Genomic DNA, 21,020 nt, shown 5'->3' on the forward strand with positions numbered 1-21,020 from the left:
CTCTTTGTAATTGCTGTGGAGGAGCTTTCAAGAGGTTCATAACCAAGGTCTGTAAAAAGTATATAGGCTTCAAAACCTGTGGAGTTTAACTGTTCTTCCTCCTGACACACTTGATGGGGTAGTGGATAAATAATTTTGAGGTGCATTTCCAAACTCAGAGGCAGAGATGACAGCACACAGACCAATAAACTAGCAAAGGTAACCAAGAGTCAGCACTGAGATTTCCATGTATTATAAATGCTGCCATTTTTCTAGGAAGTTAAAGCCTTCCTCTGGGGCTACAGGGATGAACTTCCGCACATGCAGAATTTGCATCCCTAGATAAATTTCGGGATTCCAGAGTGCTATTGTCTGTACTTCAAAGGCTGAATGGAGGTCAGTGCTTTCTCTCAGAAAGCTATTTCTGCAGATGATATTTTTGCTTTAGTTTCTCATTCAAGAACATGCCAAGGAACTGGAAATTCTCTTTTCCGTTCCTTCTCTTTGAATCCTCTGAAATGAATTCAAACTCACATCAGCCCACTGCCTGGATGGGGACCTAATCATCAGAGTGGCAGACATCTGCTAACTTTTTTGGCAGTAACTCCAAGTACTTTTGCTACTGTAATAAATGGGAGTATAACCTATTCCAGAAGGATAGAGTGTAGGTGGAAAACGAGGAATATGTCCAGGTACTCTTAAACAGATACATAACAAGAAATGCTTATGTTTGCTCTGCACTGCTCTGAGGGAGGAAGGTGGGTGGTGAATTCCTGTACTTCATTCTGCAAATTACACATCTACTAAAGGGAGGAGGAGTACAGAACAGAATTAGACAGTGTTGTACAGAACGTGTCTCTTACAAAACTTCTTTTGAAGTTCAGCCTGTATATGGACATTGAGCTGGCACTGTTTGGATGATAAGAAATGAGCAGATGTTGGTCTTCCTTCTGCAGAGACTGTTCTAGTCATTCCTTAGATATGCAGAGTTAGTAATGCAGCATGAGCCGGAGGGCCTTTGCTGTGCCTTTGCTGCACCTTTGCTTGCCATGCAGAGACATAATGGAGATTTGTTCTCACATGTTTTACATCCCCAGCCTATATAAGGGTTGCTAAAAGAAATGAAAACTTCACCGTGACAGGCAATATATGGCATTAGCAGGTCTTAACAGGCACAGCAAAGCCTCTTTAATGCTGCTCTGTGATCAAGTGCAACTTTCCAGCCAGGACAAACAGGTGTCAAGGAGTAGGGTAATCTGTTAAGCCATCTCAGTTGCATACTCAGGATGCAGTTACTTTTCCTAATAAGTAAATAAACAGTAGCATTTAGAAAAATGCCTCAAAGTGTGCATGTGGGGAACAAGAGGCTCTGGCTTTGCAGTTATCAGGAATGGTGCTTTGCATGGTGATTGCTGAAACCATGGCTTCCTACAGAAGCAGGAATCCATCCATAAAACAAATGTCCTTCCTATTCGGTGTAGAGCCATACACCCCAGTAGTTCCTCTTGCCTTCAAGCATGGACACAACAAAGTGCTTGTTTGCAGTCACCAAGAAGGAAGCAGGATGTTTTTTCATAGACCTTACTTGGCTCACTTTCCTCCCTTGCTTTGTGCTGAACTCTTTTGAATCTTGTCATGTCTCTAGCTTGAAAATTTCCCTTCCATGATCCTTCTGCCTCTTGAGGTTGCATGTAGCAGAGGTGTGCTCTACTAAACCCTTCATCTGTCTGATTTTATAGATGAGATACTAAATTTATACTGAGTGCAGAATCCAGGTGCATCATCTTTATCAATGAAAAGTGTAGCCTTTCATTTTCTTCAAGTCATTTTCATCATTGCCCAGCTTCATCAAGAATTGTCCACTTGTCTTTTCAAGACGTCCTCTCTAAAATTGTAAAACTTCAATTTATGTCAGCACTAAAATCACTATCTTGAAGGTATAAGAGGGTGGAATCTGTTTCAAAATACAACAAATTATATAAATTTTGATTTTCACTATATGGCTCTCTATCCAGTCCTGATGATCATGTAAGAATACATAGGAGTTCAGAGACTCTTAGGCTAGAATGGATCCAAATTGCCATGCTCATGCAGTGTGTTGCTTGCAAAGTTCCCAGCTCTGATATGTTTGTACTGAAAAGTTCTATTCCTCACAGTACCACCGATTGCAGGCTATTGGCATCACATTGAAATGATATTCCCTGGAGAAGAGGAGGAGGGTAATATGAGACTTACCTTTTCATTATGGTACACTGCAGTGCACACTTTAGCTCTTATTTTGTTTTCCAGTAATATTCTTTGCTTTAGCTTTATTTGTTTAATTTTAGGTTGTATGATGTTCTGATGCACTAGCAAACCAATTTGCCTACAGCCGCATAAAAAATCTCGTGTTTTGCCTCTGTCAAATCTAATGACTGCAAAAGTGTTTGCTCTTGCACTGGTAGAACAGACAAGTGCTCTATGTTACCCTTGTCAGTCTTCTGCAACTGGTGCTGAGGTTTTCCCCCAGACCAGCTTTGCTTGGTTTGTCCATCATGGTGAAATGAAAAACACAGTTTTCTGTGGTGGATATCATCACCAATGGTTTCACAGATGCTTGTGTTTATATGAATACTGGGCACTTCAGAATGAATGCAAAGGCAAAATGCAAGAAGTTCTCAACAAACTGGAAGCTAGCTGTTTTGAGCTTTTCCCTTCTGTTAAAGTTATAATTTGTGCAGTTCTACAAATACAAAACTAATGAAATACCCCTACCTTGACTGCCTTGTTTAACTTAAATTTTGTGTCCTTAAAATGCTTTGCATAATTTGTTTCATTCTTTCCATATAAAATACTTTGTTAAATTTACCTCTGATTGAGACTTTCTTCCTCTGGCAAGTTTCCTGTATTTTGTTGACCAACACCCTTAGGCAAATTTTTGACTCAAGAAAAGGTAAAGATTAATTCTGAATGGTCTTGATAAAACAGACAACTAGATTCAGAATTGGTCCTCTTAAATATTTACTGTACTAACAGGGTGTGAACCATGTAAAGTTTCAATTTTTCAGATGACTGAGGACATGCCTGCATAACTGATGCCTCAGGGCCAGAATGCTCCCTTTGCTCACAGGAATTGCTCTGTGTTTGGAATTCATTTTTTGTGGTGTTAACCACAGGAGAGGGAGATGATGATCTGTAGCTGAGATGATGGGTGGGGGGGTCAAGAGCACAGGGTGCACAGTCACAAGAGAGACTACAGGAGCAATAAAGCAGGGTCAAGGGACACCTGCCTCAAATGTCTACAGTCCCTTGCTGAAAAATACAGAAGAGCACTGCTGTGTTGTGGCAGCTATTGATCAGAGTTTGGTGAAAGTAATCAGGCAGCCTGAAATATGGAACATACTGAGCTTTGGATACAGGCTTAGCATATTTGCATAAGAAATAAAAAAGGTTAATTGAAAATAAATTGATTAATTTTCATTTCTCTTATGGAAACGTCACTTCTGCTGAATGAATATTAAGCAGTCTGTGTAATTCTTGATGAAGTAAGTGATTTGCATTTACTAAAAAGCAACCTTAAGCAAGGCTCCCAGATCCTTTGAATCTGTGACAGAAATTCTATGCCAATTTAAAATAAAACTGTAGCCAAGAACTGAATGCACATTAGTTTTCAATTATTAGAATGAAAGACCTCTTTCCTGTAAAACTTAACATAAGAATGAAAGACAGGGAGGGAAAAGTACTGCACATCTTTTCAGATGTACACAGTGCATATGTTTGAATTTCAGTTAGTGATGCAAGGAAAGAAAAGCAATCTCAGCTGTAGCTAGGCTTAGCTGCAAACATTTATCTGTGAAAAGAAGAAAGCTAAATAGAAATACTTGATAAGCAAATGCTGAACTCTATGGGACCTGAGATTGCAGATCTTAAGAATATATCTGCACCAAAAAAATAAAAGTTCTTACCTGTCTCCAAGACAGAAAGAACTTTCAAAAAGGATTTTTTTTATTAAGGCTAAGATTCTGTCAGTGTCCATCACAGGGTTTTCATGCAGTGTTTTCTGACTAAAGCATTGTGCCCTCTATTTTGCAAGAATTCCAACTGATGAACTTCCTTTTGGTATTAAAATATTTTTATTTTTCCTTAAAAAGCCTGTTACATTCCAGATCTTAATACAGTGTTATGTGGTATAATATAACAATTTTCCCCTGAGGTTCTGTTGCTGACTATGACATCATATGGTGGGGAATATCCTTTTAGTCTGTTTGGATCAGCTGTCCTGGCTGGGTCCCCTCCCAACATCTTACCTATTCCAAGTTTACTGATTTCGGGGGACAGGAGGCAGAGAGAAATCCTTAACTCTGTGCAAGCATGATTTAGCAATAGCCAAAACCGTGGTGGGTTATCAGTGCTGTTTTAGCCACCCATGCAGAGCACAGCAATGCACAGGCTGCTGTGAACAAAGCTGTGTTGATAACTTCTTTCCAGCCAGAACCAGTACATCCTGTTATTCCCTTTTGCTCAGGTTGCTGCCAGAGAATGAAAGTCATCAGTGTTTTTAATCAGTAGATCTTAAACAGTTAAAAATAACTACTTTCTGCCGACATCAAAGAATTTGCCATTTTTATTATCTACAGGGATTTATTATAATTTTAAAAATGCGGACATTTAGTACAAATGAAGTACAGATAAATGAGGGATGGGAGTATAGACTGGATATTTTGAACAGTGAAAAGTTCAAAATAGGAAAGTTTTGTTTTTATCTCATCAAAATGTAGATTTTTCTTGTTTTGCTAAGGGAAAATGCTACAAAATATAATTATAAAGTGTATAATTCTGTTGTTTTACATGTGTTGATGCTCAAGAACACCAGAAGGCTGGGAAATTCACTACCATCTTTGTCACTGTCTTAGTGGTTAGTGATACACATTAAAAAAATGTGTCTTATTTAATCTTTAACTTCCAGTCACTATATTTTATGTATTTTTGTCTGCTAGATTGGAGATTGAAGTTAGAAAATCTCCTTAAGTAGGTCATTTATCATGTACAGACTATCATCAAGATCCAGTTCTGTCTTAATCCATCTTAGAGCTCATTTAGTCTCTTGCTGTACAGTCTATTTCCAAACTGCAAATCAATCTTACGGTTTTCCTCTGAAGTTTGAGCTCTATCTTGACATTGCTTTTAGTGGAAAAACTGGATGGAATTGGTTATCTTCGGTTTGGGAGAAGAGTGTAGGTACTGTAGTAGTACTGTAGGCACTTTAGGCATACGTCTTTTTTTTGCTAGGTATATATCTTGAAGTGCACATGTTTTTGCAAGTGGCCAGAGATAGCCTTCAGTCCATGCTGCAGTCCAGATATGGGCTGGCAAACTCTGAACTGTGCCCAGCTAAAGAGTGAGTAGGGCTATGGTCTCCAGATGGGGTGTCTGCACACCAGTGGTTGTGTGAGATGGTCTCTTGGGGTGCAGGAAGATAATTGTCATGTTTCCATTTATATTCATTTTTATCTTAAAAAATAAGGAAGAAATTAAGCTTTACTAATATTTAGTATACCAATTGACACTGGTGCATTTAGCCAATCCATGTGTCAGATAGTCACATAGGGTTCCTGAAGTGTCCTGAGGGGAGAGGGGCTACTTCTCAACACTGGGGAGTTGAGAGTGGCATCCTCACTCATTCACTCACTTTCAGCTTATTCCATGTATTACTGTTTACATGTGTCCAGTTAAGTGGATTTATGGATTATATTATGTAGTTTTCACTAAACTACTGAATGGACAAGGGGCTTAAAAAGATTCCTGCAGAGCAACTGCAGATTGAAGATAATGCTGATAATGCCAGTAGAAGTGAACACGAAGAAAATGACAGAACTGACATTTCTCCTCCTACTAGTATGAGCTCTTCATCACTCACATTATGGATAACAACTATGATGAGCCAAGCAGATCTGAAAAAAAGTGAAGCAAAAAAAAGGCAAAACCCCACCAAGTTACCAAGACCATTTGAAATATAGATTTATAGATACTGTTGCTAATAGTAAACTTTTCTCTAAAGGTATATTGTGCCTTGAGACGTTTGCTATTGACAGTAAATGAAGCCATTGAGATTAGGAAGACATTTAAAATTTAAGCATCCAGAACATGAAAACAAGCCTCAAGTGATGTGTAAGGTCATGTGATAGTCTGTCCAGTACTTTACATAGCTAAACATAATGATAAATGTTTAGAAGAAAATTCTGAATTTTCTTACTTAGTAGGAAAATACAAAAATGCCCACATTTTTGGGGCAACACTTTTTCTTATTACTCCAGTGAAAATGGCTGAAATGATGCATGGAGAACAATAGGGTGACAAAGTCCATTTGTCAGCAAATCCTGTTGTAAAATGGACAGAAAAGTTGAAGAGCTGCTGAAGAGTTGAAGAAAGAGATATTAAAAACAATGTAGCATGTTGGGAGTATCTAAAAGTACAGATATTTCTTATGTGTCTCAGCTATTTGTTGGGTTCTATTTCAAAAGTGGAACAGATAAAGATGTACTTCTTTGTGAGCCATTGAAGGAAATATGTACTGCAGAAGATACATTCTCAGCAGTAATAATAAGAGTCACGTTTTATGGAATAACCATGTAAGTGTAACCACTAAACTTAATCTATTAGAATCTATTAAATAGCAGTTTGGAGAAATGATTGAAAACTAAGGGATGCACCACGATATTCCTCCATTTCTTCTCTCCTTTATGACCATACTTAAGAGTATCACATTATCTGGTAACAATAGGGAATCAGGGCAGGGAGAGAAAGAGGGAGGATTCCTGTCCTTCCTTCTCTAATATATGTTTTTAGACCCAAATAGCAGTAGCAGCTGTTACTTCCCTTACTTTGATGTGTTCATGTAATGTGGAGAAAAATATAGTTTCATGTCAATGGATTCTTATTTAAACCTTTATTCACACAAATCAGTAATGAATGGTCAGTTTCCTAAATACTCTAATAACACCCGCACTCCTAGATAATATTCACCAATTTTTCCTGGCATTGAAATAAATAAATGGATGGAAATTTAAAGAATTATTCAGATTGCAGGATCCACAAATGTATAGTCAAACACGTCTGCAGAGCTTTAATAGAAATATTATGGCAAGAAAGAGAACATAATTTAAACAAAATTAATATCTTTCCCTAACTCCCAGTCTAGTACAGCTTCTTCTTGCCAGCACAGAGTTTGCTTGTATGGACTGTGGGACTATTCCCTGTGCTTCTAAGTCTCTTTCTTGTTTAAAGGAGGGAGATTAATTTTACAGGCAATTAATGTTACAGTTTGGTTTTGAATTTTTAATGCTAAATGGTCATTATTCTTCAAACCAATTCAAAACACATAAGAAATGGCATGGAATGTATTTAAAACTCATAAATAGATAGAAGTTATTTTGAGGGAGATTATTCAATTCCATTGAAGTCAAATGTGTAACCCATAATGATAGTACATGTTTACTCCCCTTCCTAAGAGGGATGTAACAAAGCATTGTATGTGCTTATGAAGGTACCAAACATTTTTTCATACCAGCTTGTTACTAGGTCTCGTGGGGATATAGAAGTCTGATTCCAGCTGTTCTTTGAATTCCATAAGGTTAAAAAGAAAAAGTTAGCAATCCATAAGTTTAAAAAGAAAAGGTTAGCAATAGTAAAGGGAGTTAGGACATATGGCCAAGGAGAGGACCAGCAGTCCATACAAGCAGACATAATTTTTCCCACTTGAAGCTGCCAACAAGTGGCTCAAAGACACAGATTGAAACTGGTTCCTTAATTTTCAGCATAAAGCACTTCAAGTAATTCTCAACCTGGAATTCTTACCTAGAAGATTGTGTCTTCTGGTTTCCATACTGAATTAAGGACTTCATCTCAGACAGTACTGATAGACCACTTACATTTTTGTATGATTTTCCAGTCATGGATACAATTGGCTTTACTTTCTTAAATGACACAGCTTGTATTAATGTGATTCTGGAGGATTCTACAGGAAAAGAAAATGCGAAGCTAATGAAATTAAAAGATAACACCACCTTTTAAACTACGCTGCTGTAAGAACGAGTGCAAACTCCAAAAGGCCACTTAAAACAATCTACCAAGATGCAGCACAAGACCTATTCAGAATCCTATTGGGAATAATATAAAATAATGTGCAGAACTTATTTAGAAAGAACTTGATATGAGACATACAAGAAATTATTTTCATTTAAGAAGTTTCAGGAAAAGAGACTACAAGGAAAAATCTCAGAACATAGAAGTCTATCAAAGAAGAGAAAGAGCAATTAACAAAGGCATTGAAGGGTTCGAAAAGATATGTACAAGAGCCAGAAGAAAATCTTTTTTCTAGAAAGACTTTTCACAGGTAACTGCAGTCCAGCTTCAGCCAACAATTGAAATCTCAGTGGAGGAAGTATGTGAATCAAACTGAGACGCTCAAGTACAGTAAATTATCACCACCATATGGTGTCCTTCTGAGGATTCTGGAGTAAATAAAGTGTGAAATAACAGTCATACGCCATTGCAGGAAATGTTGCTGCAAGGTTTTCTTCAATATGAAATATGAAAAAAGATATTAATATAGTTACTGAATTTTCTTTAATCTTGGAGAACCAAGGGATAATCCTCAAATTCCAAAGTAAAGTTTAATCATCTAGTAGTTATAGAAAATTGTATGAAAATGCTCTAATAGCAACAGTACTTTTTATTGCTTTCCCTGAATTTAACTTTGTTTAAAAAGTGAATTTAATTCACTTAGCAGATGTGAATTGATTACATTAACTGGAATGGGTTAACTGAGCTATTAACTACCTTGATTATCAAAATTTGAACTTTGGAATGTGATTATGGATTCTATCCATTTTTAACTTGTTTGGTTTTTTTAACAGGGGTGGTTGATCTCCAAAGCCTTTAGCAGAGGACAGTCATGTCTCTCATGAATTTGGGAAAATCACTGATGGAGTAGATGATAGTGCCATTATCAGTTTTTAGGGGAAAGAGGTGGGAAGCAGAGAGATTAGAAGAAGAAATAGTAGTTTAGTCTGTAACTTTCTTCTCCGCAGGTTATATGAGCTACTGTAGGTCCCCTTTTGCCAGAGTGTGTCATTTAAACATCCATTATTTTTTATGTTGCAGACTTTTAGCAACATTCTGTCACACTCCCTGAAGAAGCTTTGAACTTCAGCTTGCTGCTGCATATAAGAGACAGGGTCAACCTTGCGTGATTCCTAGAAATCACAGTTGGCTATTGTGTCAAGTACATGTCACCTTTTCAAAATACACTTAAGTAGTTGAAATTGTACGCCTTGTCTTTTATTAGTTTTGAATTTCCAACCTTTACTTTTAGGTTTATCCTTTGTTACTGAGCTCATGGGTAATCTAAATGCAACTAAATTTTAGATACCATTAATTTTGAATGTGAGCCACTTTATATGCATTTCTGACATTTTCCAGGATCACCCCTTTTTTTCTTGGTTTGTTTGTTTGGGGGTTGTTTTGTTGTTTTTGTTTGTTTTGGTTTTGTTTTGTTTGTTTTTTGTTTGGAACCAGAACAGTAAAATCAGGACATTTCTTCAGGAAGCATTTACTAATGGGTAGACTCAAGCAGGGTTTCCTACAACAATTAAGACCAAAGCCATCATACAGCTCCTTCAGGACTGCTGCTTCCTCCTACAGGTGTAGTGTGTAACCACTTTGTAAGAGGTTTACTGCACTGAATAATAAATTTCCCAAACAGAAAAATATTACTTGTCTTTGGCCATTTGAACCTTCTTGCAGCATCCAATGACAATAACACTGAACTTTTCAAGTATTCTTGTCAGCATGTTTAGCTCACTCTACAAATTCATGTAAGATATGTAGATCTGAATGTAGTGACAGCTAAGTTAACAGATTTGGAAATCAGTTGGGATTTTCAGATGGAATTTACAGAAGACCTTTATTTAAATGAAAACATGATTGGTATTTTGGGATGATCTTTTCCCAAAAGTTAACTTTCAGCTAGCCTGTGAGGTAGTATGTCTATTTTTTTGAAATGAAAGTGCTTCAAGGAGATCCAAAGGGAAGGATGTTGCTCCCGTTATGAAGACTGCCACAACTAAGATTGTGAATTTCAGCCTTCTTGTGGCTTGTGGGCTTGAAAGCAGGGAGAAAAGAGATTTTCCTGTAATGCTGACAGTATCTTAGTCATTCAAGGTTTCATAACACTACAGTTTCTCCAGTACAGGTGGGTGAGTGCAGACTCTTTATGCCAACTATTATAGCCAGATTCACAATCCTTCTTTGGATCTGCATTGCTGATGATTTTCTGCATGCCACGGACAGAGAATGCAAAAAAAAAAAAAAATTTAAAATTTTCCTTCACAAATACTTGTGAAACTAGTTTGGTATTCTGAATGATAAATAAATATAAATTATAAATAAAGCTTATATGGTGTCTTTACAGCGAGGCGATGCTGAAGCATTTTGGCAGAACAACCAGATCAGCAGAACTTGTACATGCAGAAGGTGGCCATTTGTGATTGTAAACCCCTTATTTCCTCAGATAAAAATCCCAGTGATCACAGGAATGATATTTGTGACCATCTGAGGCAGCAAAAAAATTAATAAGTGAGCAATTTTTTCCACTTCAAAGACTCTAAAAAGTTATTTTTGAAAAAAAATCCAGTAGTATGAAATTTCAATACATAAAACTAAGAAATGCATTACTACTTTAGTGTCATGTATCTTCAGCTTATCTTCTTCTGACTTTGGTTTCCAACTGGATTAAAGTTACAGTTCTTAGTACAATGTGCTACAAAATTTCAGTCTTAAGAAAACAGAAAAGAATGGCTCAATTTAATATACATGCACAAATGAAAAAAGTTTTTTGAATGCAAATGATACACAGGGGAGAGAAAGAGGAATATTTATTTTTAAAATCTCCTTATTGCTTGTCTCTGCTCAGCAATATCACTCCAGTTAGTATCCAATTTAATTCTCTAATGTAGCAGAACCTCTCTGAGTCAGAAGAAATAGAAGGTAACTTCTCATGTATTTTTCCAGAAAGGAGAAACATGGGGCTGAAACATGGTTCATATGCTAAAATTTTCTTGTTTATTTATAATAGCATTATCATTGTAATGTGGTGACCTTGGATCCCTGAAATGGTGTCTCTTTTCTGCTTTTCATCTGAAAGAGGAAATATAGACTTATGTTGTTTAAGCTGCAGGGATTTTTTTACAAAGTTGATCTAAACAAAGATGTTTGGAGCAGTGGAAAATAAGGTAATGAAAAGCTTTATCAAACGGTTCTCAAATTTTAAGCAAACCTATCACTGTACTCCTAAAAAGCCTCACGCCCTGATAGCCTAGTGTGTTGCCAGGAGGGCAAGTATTCCCATAGTTCAGACACAGAACAGAAGTAAATCTGAGCTGGATGTTGCTGACCTTTCCACATTTAGGAAGTCTGAGGAATATGGATTGCTTTTTTGGAGGACTTTTGAAATAATGTGATAATTCCTTGTGATCTCTATCCTCAGAGGTTCTATAACCTCCCTTTCATCAAAATGTCATCCAATTTTTATATTAGGTAAATGTTTCTTCCTTTTTTAGTTTTCCACCGAGGCTTGTATTCATAGTTTTCAGTTGATAACAAGACTTACTCCTGGATGCAGAGGTTTTTCTAAATGTTGGCATAGCCCCCTCAGTCTGATGCAATTAAACCATTAGCAAGGAGATGTAGCTTTGGAACAGTGACTGAGTGCATGGCAAAACTTCCACCTTGGTCCAGGTTTTCTGAAAGAATAGAATCGCAATATATAAGGACTTTAAAGTTTTTTGCAAACCCATGGTTTGAACAAACCTCCTCTGCCAGCCAAGAAGTGGAATAAGACCCTGTGTGTTCTCCCTCAGCCATTGGAAGGACAGTTTGAGGAGTGATGCAGAAGGCAGCTCACTCCTCTGACCTTGCCCTGAGAACCTTTTATTAAGGTAAGGGATCTTTGGGGCTTCTAAGTTTCAGTGGATAGCAGTGCTACTGGAACACCATTTTGAGACAGGGTTAGATTTTAGACCTGGAATTCAGCTAAAGTTGAGCTGTCTGTATCTGAGAGTCATCTAGCTCCATTTATAGTTAATGGAGAAAGGAGAGAGATTCTTCCAGGGTGCAATTCATCTCACCTGTTTTAGACATCTATTTATTGATGAGATGACTCATTCCTTGGAAATGCTCATTTATCTTAACTCTAGCAATATACATGTAACACCCTTCCTAGTTAGTGCTGGAATAAAAAAATATTTTATCTGTCATGGATTAAGAGACTTCAAATGTATAAATGGTAGGTTGCTTTCATTCTGACTAATCAAGGAGGATTTTACATAAGGTGCTTCTTTATGTAATTATAAATCAAAGCTCTTTTAACACTGATAACATTTTCTTAAGCAATATTTAATTATCATTCATGTTTGTTTGAATTATCCCTCTCAATGAATTCTGTTCAAAATTTTTTTAGTAAACAGGCTCTTCCTGAGTGTGATAAATGTGTTTGAAATGTGTATGTATGTAAGAATTATTAACTACTATACATTGTCCACCTCTAATAATATAGGCAAATCTTGAGTCCCTAATTTTTGGTTCAGTCTCTGCTACATGTGGACTATTACAGAAGTGGGTTTGAGGGCAGTGGTACAGTGTGTCCTTCAAAAGATATTAATTATCTTTTACTAAGCTTTGATTTATTCTTTAGTTCTGTGGTACCATGAGCCTTTCCATCTTGTTCTATTCTTATTTCCTAGGCTAGACTAAATTCACCAATGTAAAGTAGCCTTAATATGTATTCTATGGGGTTTAAATTTATTTTAATTTTAAAAAAATTCTTTAAATATTGTTTTCTCTAAACTCATATATAAACCCTGTGGAATTTAATTTCACAGAAAAAGATGAAGGTGTACTCTATATTCTTCATTTGATGTTCTGAATGCACTTCACACATAATAATATAGAGTGCCTTTACTTGTCTGCCTCCACATTCCCTCCAAGAAAAAATATTGAGAATTTCAACGCTCCCAGTTAGCTGAATGCTTGCACCAACTTCAGTAGTCCTATTGCATTCTCTTGCTGTAATAAACAAGCATTTCTAAAGTCTCACTTAATTACTTGCACTTCTGGCATTGGTTTATGAATTATTAAATAATCTATTCTCAATATGGCCCCTATTTACTTTCATAATACCTGACATGAAAATTACTGTTGTATAATATTACAGCCTCCAGACCCTTTAATTTTGTTCTGCTTTCTCTCTGAGTCGCATCTGATAAACTTGTAGAAGGATGGTCATCCTATTTCCCTGGAAGCCATCAGAAATCACATTATCCTCAGTTTTGTAGATGGTATCTCACAGTAAAGGAACCAGAAGTATATTTTTGGTGTATTTTCTTTTTCAATTTTGTTCATTGGTTCTCCTTAACTCCTCGTGTGAACAGATATTATTTCTTATAGACTACATCATTACTTTCAATCCTTGCCTACTCTCTTTGAGATCTTTTCTGGCATGGCAATGCATTATGTATTTTTTAGTGTAAGGAATGTACCTTTCCTTTCCTCTCTCTGCTGTACTACTGAGTTGTGTTTTAACTTGTCTTAGTGTCCAGTCTTAGTGATGGAGTTTGTTTTTTTGGACTGCTCAAAGTCCTGCTGAACATTGTGTGCATGCTCTTAACATGCCTGTAGATTAAGTGAAACTTAACCTTTTCCTATTTTGTCATAGTGCAGATCCTTGAAGTTTTTTCCTAACTAAATTTGTTAGGAAATTTGTATTTCACTGTAATATGCTGGTTTCTTCAAATACCTCACAGTAACTGATTCACGTCTTGGTAAGATGAATTGATTTTTTTTTTATCCATTGGAGAGAAATCACCCTCTTACTTGGACTGTCTATAGGTCACCCTAAAGCCCCCTAATTAACTTCCCCCCTACCACAGGAACCCTACATGCCCACCAGTTCTTCTTACACACAAATGGTAGGTTTAACATCAGAGTTCCTGATTATGTTTAACTTCTGTGATCAAACAACACAAGAAAGGTAAAGTAAGGAAATTTCTTTCTTCCATTAGAGAATTTGGGAGGAAATTAGAGCATTTTGTAGGTGACTTCATAGAGGTTTATTTTTAAATAAGTATGATCTGTTTGATAGTCACACATATGTAGGTTTTATGTGAAACCATATTTACCATACTGCCATTCCAGGCAGAAAGGAGGATAGTTACCATTTTTAACTGTAATGTGCAATTATAGTACAAATACAACAAAAATATCATTAGCAGTGTTATTATTACTCCAGTGTGAAACACATGGTTGCTTCTTGTAGGCAAGACTAATATTGCCTGCATTAGTTTTCAGGTTAGACCCAGCTACTAACATCCTACTTCAATGAAAAAAGTAATATTTTTGTGAAAACCTTTACTGTGGCAGTTTGCCCAAATAAAAATCCAATATTCTGGGGTTTCTTCTTCCCTTCCTGACACAATGAAAACCATAAACATGGTACTTTTATAAAATACCTGATTTCTTTTGAACAGAAAAGGAAATCCAATGCAGTTCTGATTTTGTTTCTCCTTTACACAATAAAACATATTTAGTTTTTTAATTTTCCTCTAAATGAAACTCTTTCTTACTAGCCAAAATAATATTTTACTGTTTCCTCTTGGTGTATTTTTGCTTCATCTTTTATTTTTGCATTGTCTCTCTGCTTCAAATAAGGTTTTACCACCTGTTTCATTCTTGTAGTCCCAAATGATGTGTATATCAATGAAAGAGTATCTCTGCAGTTTGTATTTCTTGGATGTAAGTTTTCACTTAATGCTACTAAGCCTCTAAATATCAGTAATGTGTTCCATTGGAATGAAAATAGGGATTATTATGTTTGCTTGTAACACATTGTATAGTGAGACCTCTATCTATACTAATCCCAAAAATGGTAATCTGTCCTATGCAATTACTCACAATTTACATTTTGTCCATGTAATGAGGAAACTTTTTCTTATAATTCAAGCATTTGTTTTGTACATATATAAAAATATGTCTGTACTGAAACTCCTATGGTATAACATTTTGTAGTGAACTGTATATTCTGGACAACAGGAAATCTTAGTAAAATATCTGACTGTGTAATCCATCTGGTTTGACCAGTTCTCATTTGTTAGGCATCTCTTATGATCAACATCTGGTGGGATTAGACTGCCCTGAACGACAAGGATTTAGCTTGCTGTACTTACATGCAGCTTTAGTGAACCAAAAGGTCATTGAAAATATCTGTTAAAAGCAAAGTAGTATGATTAATCTAAAAATCATTAAATTAATTTTGTTACTGGCAGAGTTAGGATTAACTGAGTGAGCTGTGCCTTTAAATGTATAATTTGAAACAGTTTGAAATGTTGGTCAGTGGAGACACCTAAATCCAAACTAGCATAACTAGAATGATAGTTCATCAGGAATATCACCTTTCTTTACTGTTTTCCTCAGAAAAAACAGATAAAATTGGCTTGCAAAAAAATGAAATAGTGTGGTCAAATGGATGTTAACTATTTACTACAGGTCACAAGGTGCTTGCACTCATAATGTCTCTGAAGTGAGCAATCTCATCTCACCTGAAAAAAAATCACTTCTTGTACACCTTTTGTATCCTGGTGAGGGACAAGGTCATTTATGTATTGTACACAGAGAATCATCACACCAAGTTCATGTAGGAAGTAAAAAACAGCCAAAAGTGTCGGGGCTCTGAGGGCACCAAAAGCTCTCTCTGCCCCTGAGTAGCCCTCTAGTAGCACTCCCCCCCTCTTTCCCCATCCCCTACTCTGAGTAGCCCTCTAGTAGCACTCCCCCCACCCTTTTCCCATCCCTGACCCCCTTTCAGCTCAAATCAGTGCCATCAGTCCATGCCCCCTTGATGCTGTGGGGTGCTGGTTTCTCATTCTCTCCATCACAGCTATGGCTGGCAGGGACCCTGTAAGCTTGTTCCCAGTCCTGTCATTTTGCTATGGACCTGCCCAGCAGCCATGAGTTCTGTCTGATCCTGGTTACTTTTACCAAACCTGCTCCAGATTTGAGGATCAACTTCTCATCTTTGCACTGGACCTGCCTTATTCCCATGGTCTTGCATGGGGGTGTCACCTCCTGGCTGAAAGTGGCTGTTCCCTCCAAGACTGTCCTGCTCGCCTTGCTGGGTTGCTGGCAGGTGAGGTCCCTGGTCCAGGGGCTGTGCACTTGTGTCCCACTTCCTTAGGCTGCCAGACCATGATGCTCCCCAACATTTTCTTCCTTTTCTTAAACCTATATCCATTCTTTCTGGTACATACCACAAGTATGTTGAAATTTTATTTCTTCTAGACTCACCATTTTTTACATCCCAGTTATTTTTTCTATCTACTCTCTCAGTTTGATAGAGATTAAAGAAATTAAAATTTCTGCCTTTGCAGTGCAAGTTCATTTTTCCTCAAAATCCCTGTATTTCTTCTTTCACAGGTGCAGGGTGAGGGACTTTGTTGTTCACCTCTCAAACATCACTAAATTTGATACAAGAGCTATGAGGTAGGCAAGTATTGCTGCCATTCACTTCACAAGAAATTATACAGCCTGACTTGGTAGCAAACTTTAAAACCTTTATTTCAGTCATGGGAGCTGAATCAAAGGGCAGCTCTGGCAGAACAAGAGAGAAAAACCAGTTCTCTTGCATCCCATCTTCACTTTTGCCTAAAGCAAAAGGGACATCCTTTTCTTCCTGCAAAAGCATCCCTTACGAACCCTTCATTTTTTGGAACTTGCCCCTGGGTAAACATATTTGCACCCCAGTAATTTTTGCAGTTGATCACACAGATTAAATATGTAGTATGGTGAAATACTGCTTTCATCTGGTTTTGTAGGCACAACAGTGCAAAATTGTCTTTAACTCGTTTGTGAAAATCTTCAGGTTTATTGATGACCAGGGCTGATAATTCTTGTTTTGGGAAAATGAAATATTGCTGTCTTAAAAATGTAAAGTTGATAAAAACAGACATAGAGCTACAGCCTTCATTAAGTTGTTAAGAGTCTAAAATCCTGTGGAATTACACTGCTTCTGTGTTTTAGTTGGTGCAAAATTTCCTTAGCAACTGTGGATCCCCATAAAAAATTAATGCAGTTTTGTTACCACTTTCTTAGAGCAGTTTCTGAAAGTGGAAATTATCCTATTTACACAACAAAAACCAGAAGCACAGTAGTTTACAGTTCTCCTTACTTGGGGTTGGTGGAATGAAATGATTGCTGCTGAGTGCTGAAACTGCTTGTACTAAAACTGCTGGTGATACGCTTTCCAGGACTGCAAGCATCTGCTAAAACAAAACATGCAGCATTTTGTATTCTCAGTTTCACAAGTTTCATCCAAAGGAATGTTTGCGTCAGGATTGGCAGGTCTAGAAATGGAGGTGACTGACTTTGGACCTAAATCCAAATCAGAAGATTCTGTAGTTCAATTTATCTGAAAGTCCAGAACCTCTGTAGAAAGAAAACCACAAGTTTCTGTTCCATGATATATTTAGAGCGTTTATAAGGGAAGAAAAGAACCTGAGGTTGGTGGGAAAAAAAGTATGGAAATAGGAAGTAAAAACTGGAAAATATGGTAAAAATACTCCCAGACAAGGACACAAGATGACATGTGTCAGACATAGGTCAGAGCATTGAAAGGGAAACATCTTCTTTTAGAAAAACCTTCTAAATTCTTACAAAGCTGCTGACTTGTAAATTCTGCAAAGCTGCTATCTTGTTTAGATAATGGGAAAGAATTTCTTTTGGCAAAATCTCCACAACAGATGCATCTGGAAAACAGCAAATATCTGCTTGAAGCAGTAAAGGGAAAAGGTTTTTAACTTATTTGGCACAAAATCTAGTAAGGTATGTCTTTGGGAGATTAATCAGTAGATAAATGGAAAGCCTAGGAGCTCTCAAAGCCACAGATACTTTGCTTCTAGAAGATGAGCCAGGGAAGATGTCAAAGTAATTTCTCAATGGCTGAATTTAAATAAGCGCTGCTCAGAAATGACTCCAAACATCCGCAATTTAATTCCTCAAGTGCGAAGTTCTGAAGGGATGGAATCCCAACAAGTCAGTAGACAGCCTGAAGTATAATTTTTATAATCATCAGCCTTGTGCCCACCACTGAAGCCTATCCATAAGTATTAATAATATTTAATGTATTGTTTTTCTCATGGTTCTTACGTTAATAATGGTCTAATTTGACTAGACAGTATTTGGTAAATCAGCTGTTTTCTGCTTAGTTTAGCTGAGTAATATTAATCTAGCCTTTCTTTGATTAAAAGACTGACTAGTATTGGTCAGAAAATATCAGAAAAGCAAGTCTGAAACTAAAAAAATTGTTTCCATACAGGAGGAAGTCAGACAGTATTGGGTAGAAGCATATGACAAGTTTTATTCCTTTGGAAAGCACATTGATGCTAAGTAAGGAAAATGCTACTTTTTGTCAGTAGCAAATGATAGTTCTAGTGTTTTCTTACACTAGGTAGAAGGATTTTGGACATTAGCTAAACTATGATTAAGAGAGGTTTGTTTTCTTTTGTTATCACTGATGTTTGTTTTTTTTTTTAAACAATTTTTCTTTGTATGAAGAAAAACCTCAGTTGTAATTAACAGTTAATGGCATCACTGAAAAATAACAATAATTCAGTTTTACTAGTATAGAAGCAGAAGAAGTCGCTACTGATCACTTTCTGTGAACACATTTTCACAGAATGAGTTTAAAAACTGATAACATCACAGAAGGATAAAGGACGTAACAAATCTTGGTGGGCTGACCAATCTGTCTTGATAAAACAATTTTTAATCAAAAGTTACTTATATGTCCTTTTGTTCTAATCATTGTAAAATATTATAAAGTAAAAAAATGTGTCTTAGTAATTTTAAAGCATGACTAAAGGGGATAAGATGACATAAAGGCCGTGAAAGAAGTAATTAAGGCAGCTGGTGTAATGATGATTGTCAGGAAATGACCTATACAGATGGTCATCAGAAATATCTGCATATGATACACAGGCTTCTAAATTCTCCTGTTTAATATCATGTAGCTTCCATCCTCTTTCTTCTGTGTTTGCATGTGAGATACCTGTTTTACACTGATTTGCTTCTCCTATTTCTGCTATTACAAACAAATTAAATAGACAATCACTGCAATTGATGTGATCATAATTCTATTAACTTAAAATTGGTGTGCCACTCTCTTCATTTCAGTCTGTAATCATGTTGCAGACTAAAATTATTTTTCTTATCTATTAGGAATAGTAATGTGAAACTGGTTTTGGTGTCGTGTGGCTGGAGGAAAACTAGCAGCAATTAAGACAGAAAACCTTGAAGTAGTTATACGGCAAAAAATTGTAATCAGAAAGCTAGATTACTTTGAATGTTGTCTGGCTTTTTTGTGCTATTAGGCAGCTCAAAGAGGTCAGTGTTGCCACTATTAAACAGGTGAAAGAACCTGCTAGTACCTAGTGGCATGTGCCACCTTCAAGCCCCATGGTTTGATGAGTGGTCTAAGAGAGGGGTAGGCCACAGAGAAGTTCATTAGGCCTTATCAGCCCCTAAGTGATGTAAGCTAAACTCTGCTGATTCATGCTAGGACCTGCTGAAATAAGTACTTGAGAATGTATGAGGGTTCCCTTGATGAGCCTTTTCCCTTTGAACTGTCTCATACAACACTTTGGCTACAACAAAGTTTTTGGTCCTAACAGCCCTGGAAACACAGAAGAATTGTCCACCCCATGACACAAAGTGGGAGCCCAGTTTGTGGGGGCTGTGTGTGAACTTTTTTTTGCCACTCAGAGTAAAGTCCTTGACGTGGTACAGCCATTGATAGCAGATTGTGGTCGTAGGGGAATAGCACATTGATCACATGTTAGGCAAAATGGAAAAACCTGTGTGGGTGAATATATCATTGTCAAGATCATTGCTTGTCATTACAGGTATAAATGCAGTCCATCTGCTTCCTTCTCACTGGCTCTCGGTTCACTAGTTTGCCTTTTTCTCAACTTGTGACAGGTGAGGAATAACCTGACTGGCGTCCTTGATGGCAAAGACATCGAGATTTCAGATACTGAGAGTTTTTCTGATGATCCCTGCACAAGTGTAAAGAAGCTTAAGGTATGTGTTGCTGTTTGATGAAAAAGAGAAAGCGATAATGATTTTTCTTCTCTGAAGAGGAGTAAGGAAATGAAATTTGTGTTAAAATGATGTATTACTACGTTCCATTGCATAATAATATCAAAAATGGCATTTTGAGTGCCTAGTCCTTCTTAAGTTAATGAAGGTCTATGTGTAGAGTAAACATTTTTAATAGTTCCCGATAGTGATACTAAGCAAAGGAAGTTGTTGCTGGCTTAATGTTTGCAGTTAAAGCCCCAGTCATAGTTAATGTATAGATGTGATGTATACATGTGAAAACTTTTGGGGTTTGGAACCAGAACCCTTTTAAGGTAAATTATCATGTAGAAAGAATATTGAGCCTCTTTCCATTAGCGTCAATACACATTTTAAATTGAATTCTTTGCTAACATCATCTGCATGATTTCAAATGAATCATAAGGAAAAAAGAAGAAAAAAAAAATTGGTAGCAGAATAATTTCCCATCCTTCTCTTATTATATTGATTTATTAGACTTCTGGCATCTCATAAAATTAAAACTATATTTTAGCATTACCATGCAGTACAACCAGCAATAAACGAGACACAGGAGAGCCAAATCTTAAACTGCACAGGAACATGAAAAAAATGATTGAACAGCAGGAGAAAGCACTTTTAAATGGAAAAGATCAAATTGTTTCTGGCATCAAGTCCATATGACACACAATCAAAGCCACAGTCTGCAAATGCTTAAATATGTGTAAAACAAAAAAAACTTTATTAAACTAAATTATGTTTAAAAAAATGACATTAAAGCAATATTGACCTGTGTAAGACTAGACCACCACTGAAACTGGAAAGGTTCTGGAGCATGATAAACTAAGTGGGCTTTATTATTT

The 21,020-nt window shown here is 36.7% G+C and overlaps 1 protein-coding gene across 1 annotated transcript in view; it reads left to right on the forward strand.

Annotated features, from left to right (window-relative positions):
* The window catches only part of GABBR2 (gamma-aminobutyric acid type B receptor subunit 2), a 457,779-nt gene that overhangs the window by 195,730 nt on the left and 241,029 nt on the right, over window positions 1-21,020 (forward strand). Inside the window, exon 5 of the mRNA XM_077183158.1 lies at window positions 20,041-20,142. Within this exon, the coding sequence (XP_077039273.1) occupies window positions 20,041-20,142 (102 nt within the window). The remainder of the gene's footprint in view (window positions 1-20,040; window positions 20,143-21,020) is intronic.

The sequence above is a fragment of the Agelaius phoeniceus genome, chromosome 1 (genome assembly GCF_051311805.1).
Source record: "Agelaius phoeniceus isolate bAgePho1 chromosome 1, bAgePho1.hap1, whole genome shotgun sequence".
In the NCBI taxonomy this organism is placed as follows: domain Eukaryota; kingdom Metazoa; phylum Chordata; class Aves; order Passeriformes; family Icteridae; genus Agelaius; species Agelaius phoeniceus.